The following is a 22,927-nucleotide window of genomic DNA, read 5'->3' on the forward strand; positions in this document are numbered from 1 at the left end:
CTTTACTGAATAAAACGTACTTTGGCAACATCTGAACTACATTTCCTTAACTGCTAGAAAAACTATATATACTTCATAAAGGTTTATATTAGTATTTCTTCACACGTCAACTGTTTTTCTCCTCTACCTATCAAGCAGAATCCTGTTACAGACCACGTATATTTTCATCAAGTCTTCATCTGTTTTGCATAGTAAGATTTTTATCACATATGTTGGTAAAACATTCTTTTTTTCACTTTACTTTCCACATTTATTTCACTATGCTTTGTGGTACCAACATCTTTTATTTTTTATAAATTCAAATCTATCTTATTAAATATGCCTTCCTCTCTTTTAAAGTAAGCAATGCTTTCCTACTATATAACTAGAATATGCTTTTTCCCTTACTTTGTTTTCTGTATTTAACTCCATGCACTGCACATAATAGTACTTAATAAATGCATGCTGAATTTTAAACAAACATTTATAGAACACAAGCTATGAATAAATCATTATGATAAATGTCATAGGAAAAACATTCTTAAGAGTTTTTACAGCCTAAGAGAAAGCAGGAATGCATTCACATAAGAATATACAGTTCTAAGAATCCCATGGAAGACGTAGCATTAAATATGGGATTAGCCAGCCTAAAGATTCCCACTAGGAGTGAAAGAAACTAACATTTACCATTCATTTTCTATGTGTCTTGCACTGTGCCAGGTGTTCTATCTAAATTGGGGTTATGATATGAACTACTTTGAAATCCTGGGCTCAGTGTTAAATACTTATCATTAAAGTATCTTATAGTGGAGGGAGGGAAGGAGAAAGTTTCCCTTTCTTAGGCCAAGAGGGAAGGAGGCATGATCTCCGCACAAATACATAAAACATTCGTTAAACATCCAGGAGACACTGCTATCTCAGTTTCCTTCTCCAGGGGATCTTCCTGACCCAGGGATCAAACCCACATCTCTTTATGTCTCTTGTACTGGCAGGCAGGTTCTTTACTACTAGCCCCACCAGGGCTTCTCCAGTGGCTCAGATGACAAAGAATCCACCTGCAATGCAGGAGACCCAGATTCGATCCCTGGGTTGAGAAGATCCTCTGGAGAAGGGAATGGCTACCCACTGCAGTATTCTTGCCTGGAGAACCCCATGGACAGAGAAGCCTGGTGGGCTAGAGTCCAAAGGGTCACAAAGAATTGGACACAACTGGAACAACTGAGCACTCAGGCAGTAAAGAAGAAAATAAACATTCATTCCCAAGCATTTAGTTTCTAATGTCCATTAAATCTTCTTTTTGTACTATTCAACTCAATTCTCTGTTAATTTCTTTACATGATCTTTGGTTTTCTAAGAAGAGCAGAGTGCAAGCTATAATCACAATCCTATATATTGCTAAATAGCAAGCTAAACTATATATTTTATCTAATTCTCAAGCATCAGTGGATTTGGAAAGTTCACCACTGCTACTGAGTACTTCACTGACACTTCATTGTATGTGTTTCATTTATTAAGGGATCTTTCATCATAAAAGGGGTTTCCCAGGTAGTGCAGTGGTAGAGAAGCTGTCTGTCAATGCAGAACACGCGGATTTGATCCCTGGGTCAGGAAGATCCCATGGAGTAGGAAATGGCAACCCACTCCAGTATTCTTGTCTGGAAAATTCCATGGACAGAGGAGCCTGGTAGGCTACAGTCTATGAAGTCAAAAAGAGTCAGACACGACTGAGTGACTGAGCACACACCATCTTAAAAGCAATGAAAGTTGGTTTGGTTAGATACCATAGCAAAATGCATTCGTTCCATTGGTTTTTGGTTGGTTGGTTTTGTTCCATTCCCCTTTAAACTCTTACACTTCTCCAAAGTCTGAAAAGTAAGATCCAAAGTCTCTTTAAGTGTTTTTAAAATTTCTCTTTATACCACGGCATCTCGTAAAAGCCTATCCTTGCAATGAAGGGCAAACATTTGATAAATGTATGTATCTAGGTATGTTCATGTCAGGTTTCTCTTGCATGATGCTCTGGGATTCTTCTAAAAACTTTTCCTGAGAAATGTTATCTAAATTAAAAATGTGACATAGAAACTAGTCAAAGAAATGTCTTCTGTCTTGTCAAAAGACCAAACAAATGACCCTTATCACTGTTACATGCAGCTTGGATTTCCTTGTGTCTTCAATATGCTTCCATTTTCTTAAACACCTTTTTTAGCTTCAGATGTTTTAATTTGGTTGTGCTATGTATGTTGCTCTATCTCTGAGCATCAGTAAGTCTTTGCTCTGGAGCATCAATTCTGTTCTTTCCAATAGCTACTCTGCAGTATTCACAAGTGAAGTAACTTTTTGAAGTGGGTGTGTCTTACATTTGTAAAGTCATTCTTTCTTCTTCCTGTCACTTTCAATGTAGCTGAATCAGCCTTATCATGCAGCTTTACATGGTGCTGCCTCTGCATGTGCAACTAATTTGGGCAACTAAACTAAGTTGTGTCCAACTCTTTTGTGACCCCATGGACTGTAGCACTCCAGGCTCCTCTGCCCATGGGATTTCCCAGGCAAGAATACTGGAGTGGGTTGCCATTTCCTCCTCTAGGGGATGTTCCTGCTCCAGGGATCAAACCCAAGTCTCCTGCATTGGCAGGCAGATTATTTACCACTTGAGCCACCAGGAAAGCATCTCTGATGAAGCAAATTTTTTAAATTAGCTTGAGATTTGCTTTTTTTTTTTAGTTTTTCTATTATTTAAAGCTTATCTTATTCGAGGAAAATGGGCATTTGGGGGGCTTTGGTTTTTGTCGTTAATGCTAGATTTAGTTGAGATGAAGATCTTTGTGGTATTATTTGAGGACTCTCAGACACTACCTATTTATTAAATATCGATACAATTATCTGTGACCAACCTTCCTTTCAACTCTTATGCACTAATCATCATTGTGATTTAAAAAAAAAAAAACCTCACTTACCTACGTCTTAAATCTACTCTTAAATAGGAGAAAAATGTGCCTGCAACATCTTTTGTTCCATTAGAGCTGACTTGGCTGGTCTGAGTTCCTTCTTCACTGTTCTACTTAGGTAGATTCCTCCTAAAGACACACGGGGCTTATCTGCTGGCTCAGACAGTAAAGAATCTGCCTGCAATGCAGGAGACCTGGGTTCAATCCCTAAGTTGGGAATATGCCCTGGAGAAGGAAATGGCTACCCACTCTTGTACTCTTGCTTGGAGAATTCCATGGACAGAGGAGCCTGGCGGGCTACAGTCCATAAAGTCACAAAGAGTTGAACACGACTGAAGCGACTAACACTTTCACTTTCTGAAGACACAATCAGCTTAGCCTTTTAAGAGAGAGGAGGATATTTCTTCAATTAAAGACACTTCTCAGATTGCTGAAGAACTGGATCTTTGGCAGAGTGCCGTTTCACCACCTCACAATCACTTGCTGGCTATGAGGGGGAAAACCACATTCCCAAAGGAGGGGTGACGGTATCACCCTCCAAACCCTCTGATCAAATGTGACATCACTGAACATGGGGCAGCCAGATTAAGAGACTCCTGATGTGAAGCCATATGAAGCATAACTGCACCACCTATAAAATATTCTTGCCAAAAGTTAACTTCCACTTATAGGCATACAGAGAAAGAGGCTGGTCAAGGCCACAAAGAAGTAATCAGATAAATCCAGAATGTGGGTCTAGATTTATTCAACACATCAATAACACGTTTAAAAACAAACAAAGGGCAGGGAGACTGTTCTAAAATCACAGACTTAAGGGACAAAGCAGGGAAATGCTATATGGATTTGTTGGATTTGAATAAACTAATTATAGAACTATACTTTGGGATGATATTTGAGTATACAAAGGATATTTAACTTTATTAAGGGGAAATTACTTAGTTTTCTTAGCTATGATGGTGGTATGATTACAGAAGAAAACAGTACTAGTTTCTAAAATGAATATGGAAGTATTAGGAGGGAAAGCCCTCATGTATAAGTTTTGCATTAAAATACTTCAGGGGAAAGAAATAAGAGAAGGGGCAAATGAAGCAAATGTATAAAAAACTTAATACTACTGAATGTGACTGAAAATGGGGGTTCATTAAATTATTCAAATTATTCTCTATCTTTATATATGTTTTAACATTTTTACCATCAAAAATAAAACTAAAAATCTTTTCTTAAAAAAAAAAAAACAACCTTACTTTTCCTTTGTCATTTTTACACTTCTATAACTTCAACCTTGATTTTACATCAATATCTTTTAATTCTAAATGGCTCATGAGAGGTTTAAATGTTTTTCCTGAAATATGAAAGCAGTCCCTTTACACCCTCTGAATTTCCAACTCTTTACCTTAATTTCTGAAGGTAAGCATATACTTTTCAAAAGATCTAAAATTTTAGTATCAATAACCTCAGTGCAAAAACTCACTAGAAACAAATTTAAGAGAAAATAATAAGAATAGTAGGTTACCACTTCAAGGAATAGGAAATACACCAGAAAACACAATACAGTGTGTGGCTACTTAAAAACAACCAAAAAACTTGTTTTTATTAGTCTGACAGGATGATCTGATCTGGTGTCTACTTGAAAGGTTAACAGGAGACAATAGGAAACAAAGAGAAAAGCTGTGAAAGACTCTGAAACGGGCAGTAAACGGTCATTCGGTGCCCTGTCAAGTGCATCCTTGGGTATTATCTCTGTCTTTCATGGCCTTAGAGCTACTTTACCATACTGTAAGTTGTAGAAAACTTACAACACTGTAAATGACACTTGGCCACAGAAAAGGAAATGAACGATATCTGGTACTACATATCAAGTAAAACAGCAATTACATATGCATAAAAAATAAACTAAGTTCAAAAGAGAAAAAGGAAAAAGAACAGGAAAAAAATTAATGCCAAGAAGCCTCATGGTTAGGCTAAAAGCCTCCTTTGAAAACAGAAACCAAGACATTTCAAGGGGAAAAAAAAAATCACCTCCATTTTTTAAACATGTTTTTCTAAAGATATCATTACTTTTCTCCCCTTTCCTCCTAAAAGCAATTTTTTTCTAATAGCCCATTCATTTCAGCCTCAAGTAGATACACATCAAATGCACCATAATATTTTTTTAAGGTTTTAAGACAATGGTACTGTCAGGCTTACTGGTTTTATATGATTCAGAGGCCAATTCAATTACAGTAGCTGCTATGATATTTGCCTTTTCCTCAACACTCTTCATGTCAGACAAAATGAAATTCTGTGAGGTGAGCAGTGTGTTTGTGTACATTGGCCAACAACGACATTTCACTTCAATGTTAAACACTCTCATATTTTCTCCTTATGCAATGTATAATATTAATGATTTATGCATTTACTTTGTCCAATTATAAATATGTAAGAATGATTTACACGTGAGTTAAAACCCCCAGCTTCCTGAAAGTTTAAAGAATCTGAAGTAAAATGAGATTAAAATGAATGCATTTATGGTCTGCCACTGAGTGATTCTTGTACCTAAAAATTAAATGTAGTAAATCTGAAACTCAAGATTTAAAAAACAGTTTACAAATAAAGCTGACATTGAAAGTTCTAAGAGTATTAAAAAATAAATCCTATTCAAAATTATGATTATAATAACATAACCCCAGACAAATAGTAATTCCAAATTAAATGCCTTCCCTATTTACTCTATTATTCTCTATCCCCTTCCCCATGCCAAGGAAAGGATGACAGAGAGTTGTTAAGAGAAGAAATATAAAAAATTTAGTATAAATGTTTTCAGTTGTAAAATAAATCCGCCAAGTAAATTTCAACCCCAGGTTATTATACAATTTTTCTTATTAACATCTATTCATATAGTATAATGATACTTACAGAAAAAATCAAATAAGGTTATCTCTTTCAAGGATTATGTATGGTATATATAAATTTAAAATTTGAATATAATTTTAAAATTGTCATACTATTAAACATCAACAGGTTGATATAACATCTGTTCTTCAATTTTTCACCCAAGTTGTTATGGTAACGGAATATGTGGGATATGTGTTTCCTAAATTTAACTGATTATTTCAAGTAAATAAAATTATAACATACCGTATCATTAACTACAAATAATATCATTACTATAACTCTTTATTTATCCTTTTTAAATACTAGTGGATCACAGGACTATATTTAACTAGGCGTTTACACATGCATTATCTCATAATTCACATTTTTTTAAAAAGCAAGGATATTTTTTTCCAATTTGAAGGCTTGATTTAGAAACAAAACAAAAAAAGGAATTGGCTTATTTTCTGAACAATATACTAAACTAAAACACTCCAAAATTACATGATTATACTGTTTTGTAGGAGCTGTAGATTACACTCTTTTCAAATACAACACAGATCCTGTTATTCCTCTAGTCCTCAGCTCAAAACACTCCACTGAGGCTCTCTTCAGTCATGTCCGACTCTGTGTGACCCTATGGACTGTAGCCCACCAGGCTCCTCAGTCCATGGAATTCTCCAGGCAAGAATACTGGAGTGTGTTGCCATGCCCTCCTCCAGGAAATCTTTCTGACCCAGGGGTGAAACCTGAGTCCCCTACAACTCCTGCACTGCAGGCAGATTCTGTATCACTGAGCCTCCAAGGAAGCCCCCACTGCTGCTCCATCTCTAAGTAAAACCTAGGCCCCCCCCCTCTTTTTTTTGGTGGGCCTATAAAACCTGCTCCCTCCACCTTCCCTTGTTTAACCCCAAGCAGCTACATTGGTTTCTTTGCTGGTCCTCAAATATAGCTGGCTCACTTCTGCTCAAGGACTTGTACTTACTATTCCCTCTGCCTGGACAGCTCCTCCTCCCAGGAAGCTACATGGCTCACTCTTTCCCTTATTTCAAGTCTTCCTTCAAATACCTTCTTCCCAGTAAAACCTTCTCTGACCCAATCCCATTTCAAACAGCTATTCCAGCAACCATGACTACCTCTGCTCACACATTACCTATCTGCTATGGAATGAACTGTGTCATCTGGGAATGTGTATGCTGAAGCTCTAATTCCCATTGTGATGGTATTTAGAGATGGGGCCTCTGGGAGGTAATGTTTAGATGAGGTCATGAGGGTATGACCCTTGTGACGGAACAGTGCCTCCTAAGAAGAGGAAGAGACACAAAAAGCAATCACTCTTTCTATACCACGCGGGACACAGCGAGAAGACAGCTACATACAAGACACGAAGAGAGACCTCACCAGAAACTGAACCAGCCAGAACCTTAGTATTGAACTTCCAGCCCTCAGAATTGAGAAAAGTGTATTTCTGCTGCTTAAGGCAGAACCCTGATCTTGTACTTTTAGCCTTCAAATCTGTGAATAAATTAATTTCTGTTGCTTAAGCTACCAAGTCTATGGATTTTGTTATGGCAGCCCAAGATAATACACAATTCCTCCTTCTTTATTTCCCTCCCTTACATTTATTACTAACATGCAATATACTGGTGATTTATTCTGTATATTACTAATTTATTCTATTCACTGTCTCTCACCCTTTACTGCCAAATAAACTTCCTGAGGGCAGGGGGTTTTGTCTATTTTGGTCACAACACCTACAATACCTATAATCTAGCACGTAAGAGGTAATCAATAAATATTTGTTGAAAAATGCTCAAATATAGATTTAAAACATCATAAACATTAATATGCTATGGTAAGACAATACACTTCTGTAATGATCTACAGGAAAACAATAAAAAAGAAAAATATACAATCTTCAAAAACTTAAATTTTAAAACATCAAAGTTACCAAGATTTGTATTCTCAGAGGACCAAAGAACCTCATTTTCCTGACTTTCTTGGTCTTTTCCTACGAACCTAATCTACTACAGGCTCTTCCTCCTACCAATTAAGCATGGACTCTACCTAACACAGCTAAGTGTCCAAGAGCACTTCCTGTGCTTACCTCCTAAGTGAACTCACTCACTCTCACCACTTCAACTACCAGCATTTCCTGGTGATTCTGAAATCCTCATCTCTGACCGAGACACCTCTGCACACTGGTGCCCAACCACCCTTTAGATGTACATCACTGTCTGAAATGGCAAAGGACAGGAGCTTTAGGTGCAACCCAACACTGTCCTCACTTTAGTAGGAAAGAAACCTTAAAGAAAATCCAACCCAAAAAAGATAGTCTCTAAGACGACACAGACTCACATAATTCCAGATACTGCCTGAGGAATCGTTTTCTTTCATTACAGAAATTAGACCTATGATAGTAGGGAATTCCGATCTCTGAATTATGACTATGTATTCTAATTAACAATATACTCTTCTACTATCAGTTTCACTTCAATCACTGAATTACTCCCAATATTGTAGTAGAGTTTTATTACCTTCAAATTGAATTTAATCACTTGGGGGGAAAAATACAAGAAATTGTATGAGGTTTTCAAATTAAGCTTCCGAACTAGAATAGTTTATTTTTAGAAGAAAAATATCTCTTAATTTTTTCTTCATCACTGGCTTCCAAATAACATATCTGTTTCTCCAACCATTTTTTTTTTCATACTCACTACTCAATTTATTATTATTTTAAAGACTTCTCTAAAGAACATTTACTACTTCTTTAAAGATCATTAGTTATCTGATGATGAAACAAAAACCCGGAATTTAGGACAGGCTTCAGATAAAAGTTAGGTAGAACTCATTATCCAGTTTAAGCAAACCATGTATTTTTAGAATTTCATTAAGCAAAAAGCAAAGGAAATTCTAAGAGAAAACCATATGGTTATTATGGATTTAGAGATAGGTTAAGCCATTCCCAGGGTAGTATGAGGTTCCTGGGTCTGGGGTGCCACTAAGAAGACTCTCAGAGTCAGCGCTCTTCAATACAAATCAGCTACTTATGAAACTGACTGTCCCAGTCCCATGTTGTCTCTCAAGGGCAATAACTACTACACGTTATATCAAGTAAATTTCACTGCTCTTTCTTTCTCACGTATTTTTCCTTAAAGTTAAGAGTATAAACGAAATGTATTTAGGATAGGTCTCAATAACCTATGTCTGGCTGACCCGGTGCTCATAAAAGGCATAAAGTAAGCTCAAAAAATCAACAAATCCAGTCATCATTCTTTTCAAAATACGTCCAAAATCTGACCATTTCTCTCCCGCTCTTCTGCCTCCATCATCTCTAACCAGGATTACTGCAAGAGCCTCTTAAATAGGCTTCCTGATTCCACCCTTGCTCCCCTATAGTCCACAAAAGAGACCCGGTGATCACTATAAAACACTTGAGCCAGATCAAGCCTCCTCTGCTCAAAGCCCTCGCTTAGCTTCCCATATCACTTGAAATAAGAATCAAGACCTTACAGTGGTTTAGAAGACGCCTCACACCTCAACCATTCTCCCCTCCCTTACTCCATTCAGCCCCAGTGTCTTGCTATTCCTTGAATATACCAAGCAAGCACAGTCTCACTTCCGGTCCTGGGCATTAGCTGCTTCCTCAGCCTAGAAGACTCTTCCTCCAGATATCCACAGGACTTGCTCCCCTGCTTCTTTCCAAATTCTGTGTATTAAGGTCTTCCTTGACAAATGAACACTGACTAGTATACCTTCTGTTGCCCAGGCCTCTCTCCCACCTTTCATCCGCTTTGTTTTTCTGCAACGTGCTTATAACTGCTTGACATACTATATGTATGTTTGTTGGCTTGTTTATTATTTGCATTCCTTAACTAGAATGTTAGCTCTAAGAAAACAAGAGGCTGCTTTGTTCCTTGCTCACTCCCCGGCACAATACAACACAGAACAGTACATTAGCAATGAATATTAATAAATGTTGATCATATGAATAAATGAATGAATCTTGTGGTAGTTTCTTACCACAAATAAGAGGCTTACCCCCAAAATACGGTTATTATTATTACACCAAGTAATAAGGTTATTCTTCCTTCACAATGTATACCATTGTATTCTACTTTTCTTATGATAAATAATATTCCTTATTATATTAAGAATCATTTTTTACTTATTTTAGCATCTTAAAATATCAAGACTATGTATTATTTCTTTTGCATCTTTCTTATAGCAGGTACTCAATGTTTGTTCTTCTGAATTTGAAGTCATATTTAAAGAGACGTTTATAATATATCTGTATCTGTTGTGTTATCCCTTTAGCAATTAGCCCAAGACTAATTCTTAAACTGGTAACGAATATTCTGCTTTTAAGCACATGAGGCAGAAGAGAGGATGCAGGCTGCCTTAGAGACAACTGACATTCATTTTGTACCTATGTGGAAAGCACTTCTGAATATGTTAAATCAAAAGAGTTTTAAAAGAGAGTGAGTACTACTTGGGAGAAAGCTGTTTCAGCTTGATCCATTAATGAATTCTACAAAGGAAAAAAAAAAAAAAGAGCACACAGCACACACTTTATTCTATCTTTTAAGAGAACTAACCAGAAAGCAAACTAATCTGAAGGTTTTTTTTTTTTTTTTTTCCTAAAAAACAAAACAAAACAAATTCCAGCATCACTACTGGAATTAATACTCAACCCGAAATTTCACACAATTCATTAACTGGTATTTTTAATGATAAGCTGAAATCACTAAGATTATGATCAGTATGATGAAAAATATACCTTGACTTTTAGACTTTCACCGAATCAGTTAAAACTAAAAAGTATGATACTAAAAGTGCTAAACCTTGACTATCATGAAAAGTCAACTATACATACCAATTTATTCACCAGGACTTGTGGACTAGCAGGATTTTTTACTTTTCAGTGAAATCCTTTGAAAACTGATGGTAATAAAAATGGTTGACAGGCTAGTGCTCTTTTTCTAGGCACAGGAAGTAACAGTATTAAAAATAAATGATACCATAACAATAAAGTCTTGCCTTATGCAGTGTTAGCTCACCTGAGGTATGAGCCTATCCAAGTGCTCAGCTCGATTGCCATGAGAAGGGTGTGTAGACAACCATTCTGGCAACTTGGGATGACCATGGAGGCTTTCTGCAAATTCCATCTGCTGCCAAAACACTGAACTGGCTCTGACGTCCACACAGGCCTAAAACCAAAATTAATAAAAGCACAACGTAAGCTTAGTAATGAGGACATTATTTTTAAATTACCTTTATGTCATTACATTTCTTAAAAATATTTACCATTATCATTTTAATAAAAGTAAAATGTGCTCATTGCTTAAAAAAAAAAAACAACAACTCTCAACAATATGGTAAAGCATCCTCCTCCCTCTCCCTCCCACTAGACAACGTCACAATAATCCCACTCCCAAGAAGTGTGGTGGATATTAAGAATGTATATTGAGGGCAAAAATCTTCCATACAAATTAAAATTTTTTAGGTTTTCATAAAAAGATTTTAAAATCTAATCTGTTAACAAACTATAATAAAGAAAGTTTACTCTTCATCTATACTACCAGAATAATTAGAAGACCTCAAATAAAGACAGTTACACTTTTATGTGAAATTCCAATTTTATTTGCATTATATCTTACTACAAAAATGGTTCTGCGTTTTAGAATATAAGATTAAAGTGCTGACTCCAGAAAAAATTTAGTGTTTTTATGCTGTTTGATTCCACCCACTATTAGCATTCATTTACATTTAAAATCAGTCATTCCCTCTTGGAAATCTTTTTTAAAGGATATTAAACCTACACTATAGGTTTCATTTGTTGACATTTTTTTGGCCAAAGCTTAACTTCCTCCTTTACAAATTTCTTTTATTGTATTTATTCTTAAGAAGGATTTCACAAGTTTGAAATCAGAGATATTACTCTATGATTTATTTTTAATACATCTGTTTACATTTACCTCGTCAATTCACTTGAAGTGAACATTTATCAACGTATGAGTAATGTATTTTTTAAATTTATTTACTTTTTAGTTGAAGGATAATTGCTTTACAGAATTTTGTTGTTTTCTGTTAAAGACAGTTATAGTTTTAATGTACACATCAATTTGTCTACTTTTCCTTGAACTTACTGAAGAACATTTGAATTAAGCCATTCAAAATACCTTACAAAAAAATGAATCTTTAAAAAAAAAGATGGGGTATACAGATTTTGTGTATGTGTGTGTACAATTCCATCATATACTCACATACATATACTTATCTATTCATAGATCATTTCTGGAAAGCTATTTAAAAAACATTAATAGTAGCTACCCTAAGAGATAAATGGGGTGTTTGATGGTGGAGGAGGTTATTTCTGAAATGTATTAAAATATATTTATTTTATACTAAAATTTATTTTCTAAATCCTACATAAAGTGATTTAGTAAATATTATTATAAACCTATTCAATTTTTTCACACTTCTTAACTTATTTTTCCTATAAAAAGTGGCTGGGAAAAAAGTAGTTATATTGTATTTCCCAACCAGTTTTACTTTTGATTAAAACAATTTTTTAAATTACACTGTATTGACTAAAATGTGCTATCAAAAGCCTTAATGTGCTATCAGCCTTAAAACAGTGCAACTGTGACAAACAAAAAGACAAATAAAGAATACTGTACGCTAATTTAGACAGTCAACAACTATGCCACATCATTTTTAATAAACACCATTAAAGCCATTTTTAAATACTCAGAAAATGAAAAGAAAAAATGATTTGAAATTCAAGTAAGTTTTATTCAATGTTTAAAGCAACACCATTCTTTTTTTATTGTGGTAAAATACATATAACAAAGTTGACCATCTTAACCACTTTTAACTATACAGCTCAGTGGTACTGAATACATTCACACTATTGTACAGTCATCTGTACCCATAACTAGACTCATAACTCTTCATCTAGTGAAACTGAAACTCTGTACCTATTAAACAACCCTCCATTCTCCCCTCCCCTCAGCCCCCAGGCAACTACTATAACAATTCCTGTCTTTATGACTTTGACTACTCTTAAAATACCTCAAATAAATGGATCACACAGTATTTGTCTTTTTACACCTGGCATTTCACTGGGCATAATGTCCTCAAGATTCATCCATGTTATAGCATACTATAGAATTTTCTGCCTTTTTAAAAAGGCTGGATGACATCTCATTGTATGTATGTACCACATTTTGTTTATCCATTCAACAGTCAGTGGGTACTTGGGTCGCTTCCACATTAGCTATTGTGAAAATATTGCTATGAACATGGGTGTACAAATACCTTTTCAAGACCAAGCTTTCAATCTCCCAGGGAATACACCCATAAGTGGAGTTGCTGGATCATATGGTGATTTTAATTTAAAATTTTTTCAGAAACCAACATTTCATTTCCATGGTGTCTGGACCATTTTACACTTCCATTCAATTTCTTCATATCCTCGCCAGCACCTGTTATTTTATGTTATTTTGATAATAGCTTTGCTAATGAATGGTAAGTAGTATCTCATTGTAGTTTTAACTTGCAGTTCCCTAATTATCAGTGGTGTTGAACATCTTTCCATGTGCTTATTGGCAATTCACATAGTTCTTCTCTGGAGAAATGTCTATTCAAGTCTTTTGCCCATTTTTGAATTAGGTTTTTATTGTTGAATTTTAGAAGTTCTCTATATATTCGGATATTAATCCCTTATCAGATACATGATTTGCAAATATTTCCTGCCATTCTGTGAGTTGTCTCTTTTTACTCTGGAGATAGGGCTTCTCTGGTGGCTCAGGTGGTAAAGAATCTGCTTGAGCCCCAGGTTCAATGCCTAGGTTGGGAAGATCCCCTGAAGAAGGAAATCGCAACCCACTCCAGTATTCTAGCCTGGAAAATCCCACAGACAGAGGGGCCTGGCAGGCTACAGCCCATAGGGTCACAAAGAGTTGGACACAACAGAGCAACTAACACTCTGTGAATGGTGTCTTTTGATGCAATTTTTTTTTTAATTTTCATGAAGTCCAATTTGTCTACTTTTTCTCTTGTCAATTGTGCCTTTGGAGTTACATCTAAGAAATCATTACCAAAACGAATGCTGTGAAGGGTTTTGCCCTGTGCTTTTTTCCTAAGAGTTTTTGTTTTAGGTCTTACACTTAGGTCCGAGTTAGTTTTTGTATACAGTATTAATAAAGGTCCAGCTCCACTCTTTTGTGGAGAAATCTGTACGCAGGTCAAGAAGCAACAGTTAGAACTGGACATGGAACAATGGACTGATTTCAAATTTGGAAAGGAATACATCAAAGCTGTATATTGTCACCCTGCTTATTTAACTTATATGTAGAGTACATTATGCTTCATGCTGGATTCGATGAAGCACAAGCTGGAATCAAGACTGCAGGGAGAAATACCAATTACCTCAGATATGCAGATGACAGCACCCTTATGGCAGAAAGTGAAGAGGAACTAAAGAGCCTCTTGATGAAAGTGAAAGAGGACAGTGAAAAAGTTGGCTTAAAACTCAACATTCAGAAAAGTAAGATCATGGCATCTGAACCCATTTGCCAATTCATGACAAATAGATGGGAAAACAATGGAAACAGTGACAGACTTTATTTTCTTAGGCTCCAAAATCACTGCAGATGGTGACTGCAGCCATGAAATTAAAAGACGCTTGCTCCTTGGAATAAAAGCTATGACAAGCCTAGACAGCATATTAAAAAGCAGAGACATTACTTTACCGACAAAGGTCCGTACAGTCAAAGCTATGGTTTTTCCAGTAGTCATGTATGGATGTGAGAGTCGGACTACAAAGAGAGCTGAGTGATAAAGAACTGATGCTTTTGAACTGTGGTATTGGCGAAGACTCTTGAGAGTCCCTTGGACTGCAAGGAGATCAAACCAGTCCATTCTAAAGGAAATCAGTCCTGAATATTCACTGGAAGGACTGATGCTGAAGCTGAAACTCCAATACTTTGGCCACCTGATGCGAAGAATTGACTCATTGGAAAAGACCCTGATGCTGGGAAAGATTGAAGGCGAGAGGAAAAGGGAATGACAGAGGATGAGACGGTTGGATAGCATCACCGACTCTATGGACATGAGTTTGAGCAAGCTCCAGGAGTTGGTGATGGACAGGGAAGCCTGGTGTGATGCAGTCCACGGGGTCGCAGAGAGTCAGATGTGACTGAACTGAACTGATCCTCTTTTTTTAAGAATTATTTCCTGAAAAGATTGTCCTTTACCCATTTTCCACTTTTGGCAAAAAATCATTTGACCATATGCATGACAGTTTAATTCTGGGCTATCTACTCTATTCTATTGGTCTATAAGTCTTTCATACTAACACCACACTGCTTGGATTACTGCACACTTGTAGAGTAAGTTCTGAAATCAGGAAACATGAGTCTTCAAGTTTTGTTCTTTTTCGAGATTGTTTTGGCTACTCAGGTTCCTCAAGATTGTACATGAATTTTAGGATAGGTTTTTCTCTTTTTTCGGCCATGCCATGTGGCATGTGGAACTTCCCTGATCAGGGACTGAATCTGAAACCCCTGCAGTGGAAATGTGGACTCTTAGCCACTGGATCACCAGGGAAGTCTCTAGGATGGGTTCTTTTATTTCTCAAAAAAAAAAAAAAAAAAGATCACTGGCATTTTACAGAGATTACACTGAATTTGTAGATTGGTTTGGGTACTGACATTTTAGCAATATTGAGTTTCACAATCCATAAGTACAGGATGTTTTTCCATTCATTCATGTCATCTTTAAGTTGTTCCAGAAATGTTTTGTAGTTTTCACTGTACAAGCCTTTTCCCTCCTTAGTTAATTCCCAAGTCTTTTACTCTTATGGGTGCTATTACAAATGGAATTATTTTTGTAGTTTTCATTTTTAGATTATTCACTGTTCATGAATAGAAATACAACTGATTTGTGTGTGCTGATTTTGTAGCCTGCTACTTATTAGTTTAAACAGCTTTTTTGGGAGAGTCTTTAGGATTTTCTACACACATATCATCTTACTTCTTCTTTTCTAATTGGATGCTTTTTATTTCTTTTTCTTGCTCTGGCTAAACGTTCTACTACTACTATGTTGAGTGGAAGTGAAACTGGGCATCCCTGTCTTGATCTTAAAGGAAGTTTTCAGTCTTTGCTGCTGTGTTTTTCATGTATGGTTTTCATTGCAGTGATACGGTTTTCTTTTTGTCTCTATTTTGTTGCCTGTTCCTTATCATGAAAGGGTGCTGAATTTTGTCAGATGTTTTTTCTGTATTAGTTAAGATAATCACACAGCTTTTTTCCTTCATTTTGTTGCTAATAGCATATCATTGATTAATTTTTGTATATTGACCCATTCTTGTATTCCAGGGATAAATCTCATTTTGCCACAGTGTAAAATCCTTGTAATAGGCTTCTGAATTCTATTTGCTAGTATTCTTTTGAGAATCTTTGCACCGATGTTCATAGTAGTAGCTAGTAGCTCAGTCGTGTCCGACTCTTTGCGACCCCATGGACTGTAGCCTATCAGGCTCCTCCGTCCATGGGATTTTCCAGGCAAGACTGCTGGAGTAGATTGCTATTTCCTTCTCCAGGGGATCTTCCCGACCCAGGAATCGAACCTGGGTCTCCCACATTGCAGGCAGACGCTTTACCTTCTGAGCCACCAGGGAATCCTTCTTTTCTTGTTCATCTTTGTCTGGCTTTGATATTAGGATTATACGGGTTTCACAGATAAGGAAGTATTCCCTCCTCTTCAATCTTATTAGGAAATTTGAGAAGTAATGATATTAATTCTTTAAATATTTGGCAGAATTCTTCAGTGATGCTATCAGATCCAAGACTTCACTCTGTTGGAAGATTCTGATCATTGACTCAATCTAATTACTAGTTATGTGTACTAAGTCACTTCAGTCATGTCCAACTATTTGCGACCCCATGGACTGTAGCCCACAAGGACCCTTTGTCTATGGGATTTTCTGGGCAAGAATATTGGAACAGGTTGCTATGCCCTCCTCCAGGGAATGTCCCCAATTCAGAGGTCGAACTTGTGTCTCTTACGTCTCCTGCAATGGCAGGCAGGTTCTTTACCACTAGCACCAGTAGTTACAGGTCTATTCAGATTTTCTATTTCTCCATGATTTAGTCTTGGTAGGTTTTGTGTTTCTAGGGATTTGTCCATTTCATCTAGGCTATCCAATCTGGGGCAAACAATTGTTCACAGCACACTATTATAATCTTTTTATTTCTACAAAATCAGTAAAAGTGTCCCCAACTTCATTTCTGATTTTAGTAATCTGAGTCATCTTTATATTTTTATTAGTCCAGCTAGTTCATGATTTGTCAATTTTGTTTATCTTTTCAGAGAACAAAATTTTGGTTTTGTTGATTTTTCTCTGTTGTTCTTCTATTCTCTATTTAATTTATCCCCACTCTAATCTTTTTTAAATTTCCTTCTACTAGCTCTGAGTTTAGTCTATTCTTTTTCTAGCTAAGTTGTAAAGTTAAGTTGTATATTTGAGAGCTAACTTTGGGTATATTGTTTTCATTTTCATTCATCTCTATATTTATTAATTTCCCTTGTGATTTCTTCTTTAAATTCTTTGACTGTTTAAAAGTATACTGTTTAGTAGAGGTCTAACACTATGCTACTAAACAACCAATGGATCACTGAAGAAATCACAGAGGAAATCAAAAAATATCTAGAGATAAGTGAAAATGAAAATACAATGGACCAAAACCCATGGGACACAGCAAAAGCAGTTCTAACAGGGCCATTTATAGTGATACACACTTACCTCAAGAAACAAGAAAACTCTCAAATAAACAACTCTGACTTACACATAAAGAAACCAGAGAAAGGGGAATAAAATCCAAAACCCAAAATTAGTAGAAGGAAAGAAACAGCAACAAAACAAAAACCAATGGGGAAAAAAAAAAATCAATGAAACTAAGAGCTGGTTCTTTGAAAAAATTAACAAACTGATCAACCTTTAGCCAGACTCAAGAAAAAAAAAGGGGGGAGAGGACTCAAATCAATAAAATTAGAAATGAAAAAGGGGAAGCTACAACCAATATCACAGAAATACAAATGATCATAAGAGACTACTACAAACAAGTATATGCCAATAAAATGGACAACCTGGAAGAAATGAACAAATTCTTAGAAAGGTACAATTTCCCAAGATTGAACCAGGAAGAAACAGAAAATATATTACCAGTAATGAAATTGAATTAATAATTTAAAAACGCCCAACAAACAGAAGTCCAGAACTAGAGGGCTTCACAGGTGAATTCTACCAAAAACATAGAGAAGAGTTAACACTTATACTTCTGAAACTATGCCCAAAAACCGAAGAGGAAGGAACACCTCCTAATTCATTCCGTAAGGCCAGCATCACCCTGACACCAAAAACTAGATGAAGATCTCACATATACACAAAAATTACAGGCCAATGTCACTGATGAACATGATGCGAAAATCCTCAACAGAATACTAGCAAACTGAATCCGACAATACATTAAAAAGATCATTTACCATGACCAAGTGGGATTTATCCCAGGGATGCAAGGATTTTTCAATGTCCACAAATAAAGCAATGGGATACACCACATAAACAACAACAACAAAAATCCCAGTGCCCTGGGGCAGTAGGAGGTGAACCACACATGTAATGCTCCTACATTTCTAGGAGCTGCCCAAGGGACTAGCCACTGTCACATCTATCTAAGGCACTGATAGACTCTAGAGTACTTTAGATGCCTGGGGAGCACGGGGACCAAAGACAGATTCAGACTAGCCTGAATGTTTGAGAGGTTACCTAAGTCTCTGGCTGGGCTGATCAGCAAAGATCTCCTCCTGTTTGAGGCCAGTCTGTGAAGACTGAAAGCAGTGGTTGTTTTTTCCATTGTGAAGATACCAATACCATAAGTCAAGAGAAATGAAGAAATGGGGAAATGAGTCCTGAAGGAACAAGCTAAATCTCCAGAAATCAACCCTAATGACGATTTACCTGATAGAGAATTCAAACCAGCCATTATAAAGCTGCTCATCGAGGTCAGGAGAAATGCATGAATTGCAGCCAAGAGATAGAAATTACTGGAGTACCAAACAAAAATCTTGGAACTGAAGAATACTATAAATAAACTGACAAATTTCAGTAGAGGGATTCAACATCAGACTAGATCCAGAAAGGATCAGTGAACTCGAAGACAAGGCATTAGAAATCATCTCATGAAGAAGGCTTAAGGAATTTATGCAATATTACCCATCAGCAGACCAATTTATACATTATAGAAGTCCCAGAGGAAGAGAGAAAGAGAAATGCGGCAGAAGAAAAATATCTCTAAATCTTGGTCTTTCTATTCACCTAGACTCTCCAACCAAACTCCTGCCAGATACCATGTTCTCTAAGAGGTAAATTCTGACACTAGCAGTTCTGAATTTTTCTTTGGAATGGCAACAACACCCTACACTTATCTGAGTCATTCTGGCATTCTCCCCTGTATTCTACATAGACATGTGGTAGATAAAACAGCCATCTGAGATAACACTATAAAGAACTGTAGCAGAAGGGTAACTGGATTCTTAGATGTAGAAGAATACACTGAGGCTATATTAAAATTAAATTTAAAGGAACTGAAAACATATATAAAAATGGTCATTTTACGGACAACAGGACAGATGTCCAAAACTGTTCCTAGCAGGTTAAAGTATTGGGTTGACCAAAAAGTTTGTTCGAGTTATTCCATACCATCTTACAGAGCAAAACTTTTGGCCAAACCAATATTATCAAAAAGTTCCATTTCAGAAGGAGGAGGAGAAAACTTTATTATCTGTGAGCCCTTTGACAAGTTACTTGCTTTCTCCATCCCTCAGTTTCATCCATAAAAATGAAAGAATAATTGTACTTCACAGGGTTGCTATGAAGATTAAAAGAGGTAGCATATTTAAAAACACTCAGAACATGAGCAATACATAAAGAAATGTGAACTATTATTATCACTGTTGTCAAAAATCATCATCATTGTTACCATCACTACCATTACCATCATCATCTACCAGGATGTCTCAGTTTATTTCAGTCTCTTACAGGTTCCTTTTGCCAATATCGTACCACTTGTTAAAGCTCACCTTATAACCCACTTCTTGTTTAAACAATATTCTCCAGTCAATAATTAAAAACTGCTCTTTTACAACCAACTAAATGTGACATAGTCCTGAGATGGTTATTGCTAAACTATTCTCAATATGTGCCAATCCCACTCACTTAAAAAGAAAAACAATGACTTATCAAAACCAATTTTATGTACCCTAACAAAGAGGAAAAATGACAACTTCCATTATTCTATAATTCATTTCATTTTAAAGTTTTCTGCATTTTTGATTGCCAACATGTCAGTTCTACATAATTTTAATAAATTTTCATGCATTTATTTATCTATCCTAAAATGTTTTATCATAAGATTCAAAAACTTGTGCTGAAATCAGAGCAACTAAAAAAAAATTAAATGAAATCACAACAGCTTGTCTCTTTTCTCTAGGTGAAACAATCAGGTTCAAAATAAGATGTAATCTATAACACGTGCATTAGGGGAGCTGACTTCATGGCACACCTAGTAAATGAGACGTTCTCATTTATTATTTTTTCTTTCTTAAATAAATCACTAAAAACATAAGACTTTAACACAAATAGGACACAAAGATAGTCAGTTCGCTATGTAAAAGGCCAGATTACCAACCTGGAAAACTGAGACCTGAATTCTAGCCCTGGCTCTTGCTGTAGTACTAACTGCGTGCTAAGTCACTTCAGTTGTATCCAACTCTACGACTCTATGGACTCCAGCCCACCAGGCTCCTCTGCCCACGGGATTCTCCAGCAAGAATACTGGAGTGGGTTGCCATGGCCCTGATCTTCCCGACCCAGGCACAGAACCTGCGTGTGCTTCATCTCTTGCACTGATAGGCGGGTTCTTCACCACTAGAGCCACCTGGGAAGCCCGTAACAAGGGAACCCACTCCATTATTCTTGCCTGAACAACTGGATAGAGGAGCCTGGTGGGCTACAGTCCATAGGATTGCAGAGTTGGACACAACTGAAACGACTTAGCACGCACACACACACGTATGTTACTGGACAAATCACTGCACCTCTTTGGGCCCTAATTTTCTCATCTGTAAAAGGAGAAGATGGATCAGATTATCTCCAGTTTTCCTTCCTGCTTCAAAAATCTGGGATTCTATAACTTATCATTTTACAGAGAGTTCAGATTTTTTAATTTTCTCACTCCTGCTATGAAAGGAAGTTTTGCTTATTACCTATTGATATTTCCCCCACTAGATGGTGCTATGTGCACAGTTATTCAGATCACTTGAAGCAATCAGCCAACTATGTTTCTTAAGAGGGGCACTTTCAAGATTTGGGGGCTGGACAATACCTCATTCTGGAGAGCTCTCTGGGCCACTACAGGGTATTTAAGATCCCTGCCCACTGCATGCCCACTAAACATCAGCAATCCACAGTCAGTATGACAATCAAAAATAATCAAGAGGCTGTCCCCCAGCTTAGCACAAACAAAAGAAAACTAGTTTTCTTTCTCATATTTAAGAAACAGATACTCAAAAAATATATGAACATGGTACAGCTTTTTGTGAAATCAAATAAACAAGAGTCATTTCTGTAAATGACGGTAAAGTGTCAAATTCTTTTTACAGGGACAAATGAATAAACACACAACAAAATCAGGCTATCTTTTTGTCAGCTGGACAGTTAGCTGTTACTCTGTGCTTAGGACACCTTAGTTCTATCCGTTTTTACAACTGTATTTGTCATTCTGGTTATTTATATAGTGATAATTTAAAACTTTTTAATTTTTATAAAAATTAAATGAAAAATTAAAACTATAAGAATGCAAATATAAAAAACAAACTCACTCACAGCCAATAGCAGAGTAGACAAAGAGTGTCTCTAGAAGAGAGAAGCTGCTTACCATGAAAGAGGCATCTCGAGTAACTTGATTCTAATGGATTTTCCATATTTCTATTTAGCCCTTGGCCTTAAAAGCTCATAAATCCAATGGGACAGCACATGACCAATAGATCCATCTTTCAGGAACAGTTTCCATTAACCAAGCTCACTAGACAGACGTAAAATCAGAATGCCAACCTATTAGGTGACAGCAGTAACTATAACTACCCAAACTACAAGGGCACAGGGCATGTGTGTCCTCAAGTCAGCATGTTCTCTCCCTCGCAGGCAAGGCAGTCCAGGTAAAGGAAGTCCGACTACAATCAGAAGGTTGCTTCATAAGGAAAGGATTAGGAATAAGAGAATTACGTGATCTGACTATTAAGTGGCAAGAAGTCAACGGAGTCTGATGCATCAGTGTCCAAAAAGAGGACACACGCCACAAATAAGAGTCAAGTTCCGGATATTCAAACTGACCATCGAGGATCAGTTCAGTTCAGTTGCTCAGTCATGTCTGACTCTTTGCGACCCCGTGGACTGCAGCATGCCTCCCTGTCCATCAACAACTCCTGGAATTTACTCAAACTCATGTCCATTGAGTCAGTGATGCCATCCAACCATCTGACTCTCTAAGTTATCCCCTTCTCCTCCTGCCTTCAATTTTTACCAGCATCAAGGTCTTTTCCAATGAGTCAGTTCTTCACATTAGATGGCCAAAGTATTGACAGTTTCAGCTTCACCATCAGTACTTCCAATGAATATTCAGGACTGATTTCCTTTAGGTTGGACTGATTGGATCTCCTTGCTGTCCCAGGGACGCTCAAGAGTCTTCTTCAACACCACAGTTCAAAAGCATCCATTCTTCAGCGCTCAGCTTTCTTTATAGTCCAACTCTCACATCCATAAATGACTACTAGAAAAACCACAGCTTTGACTACCCGAACCTTTGTTGACAAAGTAATGTCTCTGTTTTTTAATACACTGTCTAGGTTGGTCATAACTTTTCTTTCAAGGAGCAAGTGTCTTTTAATTTCATGGCTGCAATCACCATCTGCAGTGAGTTTAGAGCCCCCCAAAATAAAGTCTGTCACTGTTTCCACTGTTGCCCCATCTATTTCCCATGAAGTGATGGGACCAGATACCATGATCTTCGTTTTCTGAATGTTG

At 36.6% G+C, this 22,927-nt stretch overlaps 1 protein-coding gene across 8 annotated transcripts in view; it reads right to left on the bottom strand.

Moving 5' to 3' along the window:
* OMA1 (OMA1 zinc metallopeptidase) overlaps nt 1-22,927 on the bottom strand; it is a 91,487-nt gene that overhangs the window by 35,985 nt on the left and 32,575 nt on the right. For all 8 annotated transcript variants that reach the window (XM_086390213.1, XM_086390212.1, XM_086390214.1 and 5 more), the window contains one exon: nt 10,838-10,987. In XM_086390213.1, the coding sequence (XP_086246339.1) occupies nt 10,838-10,987 (150 nt within the window). The remainder of the gene's footprint in view (nt 1-10,837; nt 10,988-22,927) is intronic.

The sequence above is a fragment of the Bos grunniens genome, chromosome 3 (assembly GCF_055505025.1).
Source record: "Bos grunniens cultivar Pamir isolate PY7600 chromosome 3, Bosgru_T2T1.0, whole genome shotgun sequence".
Lineage (NCBI taxonomy): Eukaryota > Metazoa > Chordata > Mammalia > Artiodactyla > Bovidae > Bos > Bos grunniens.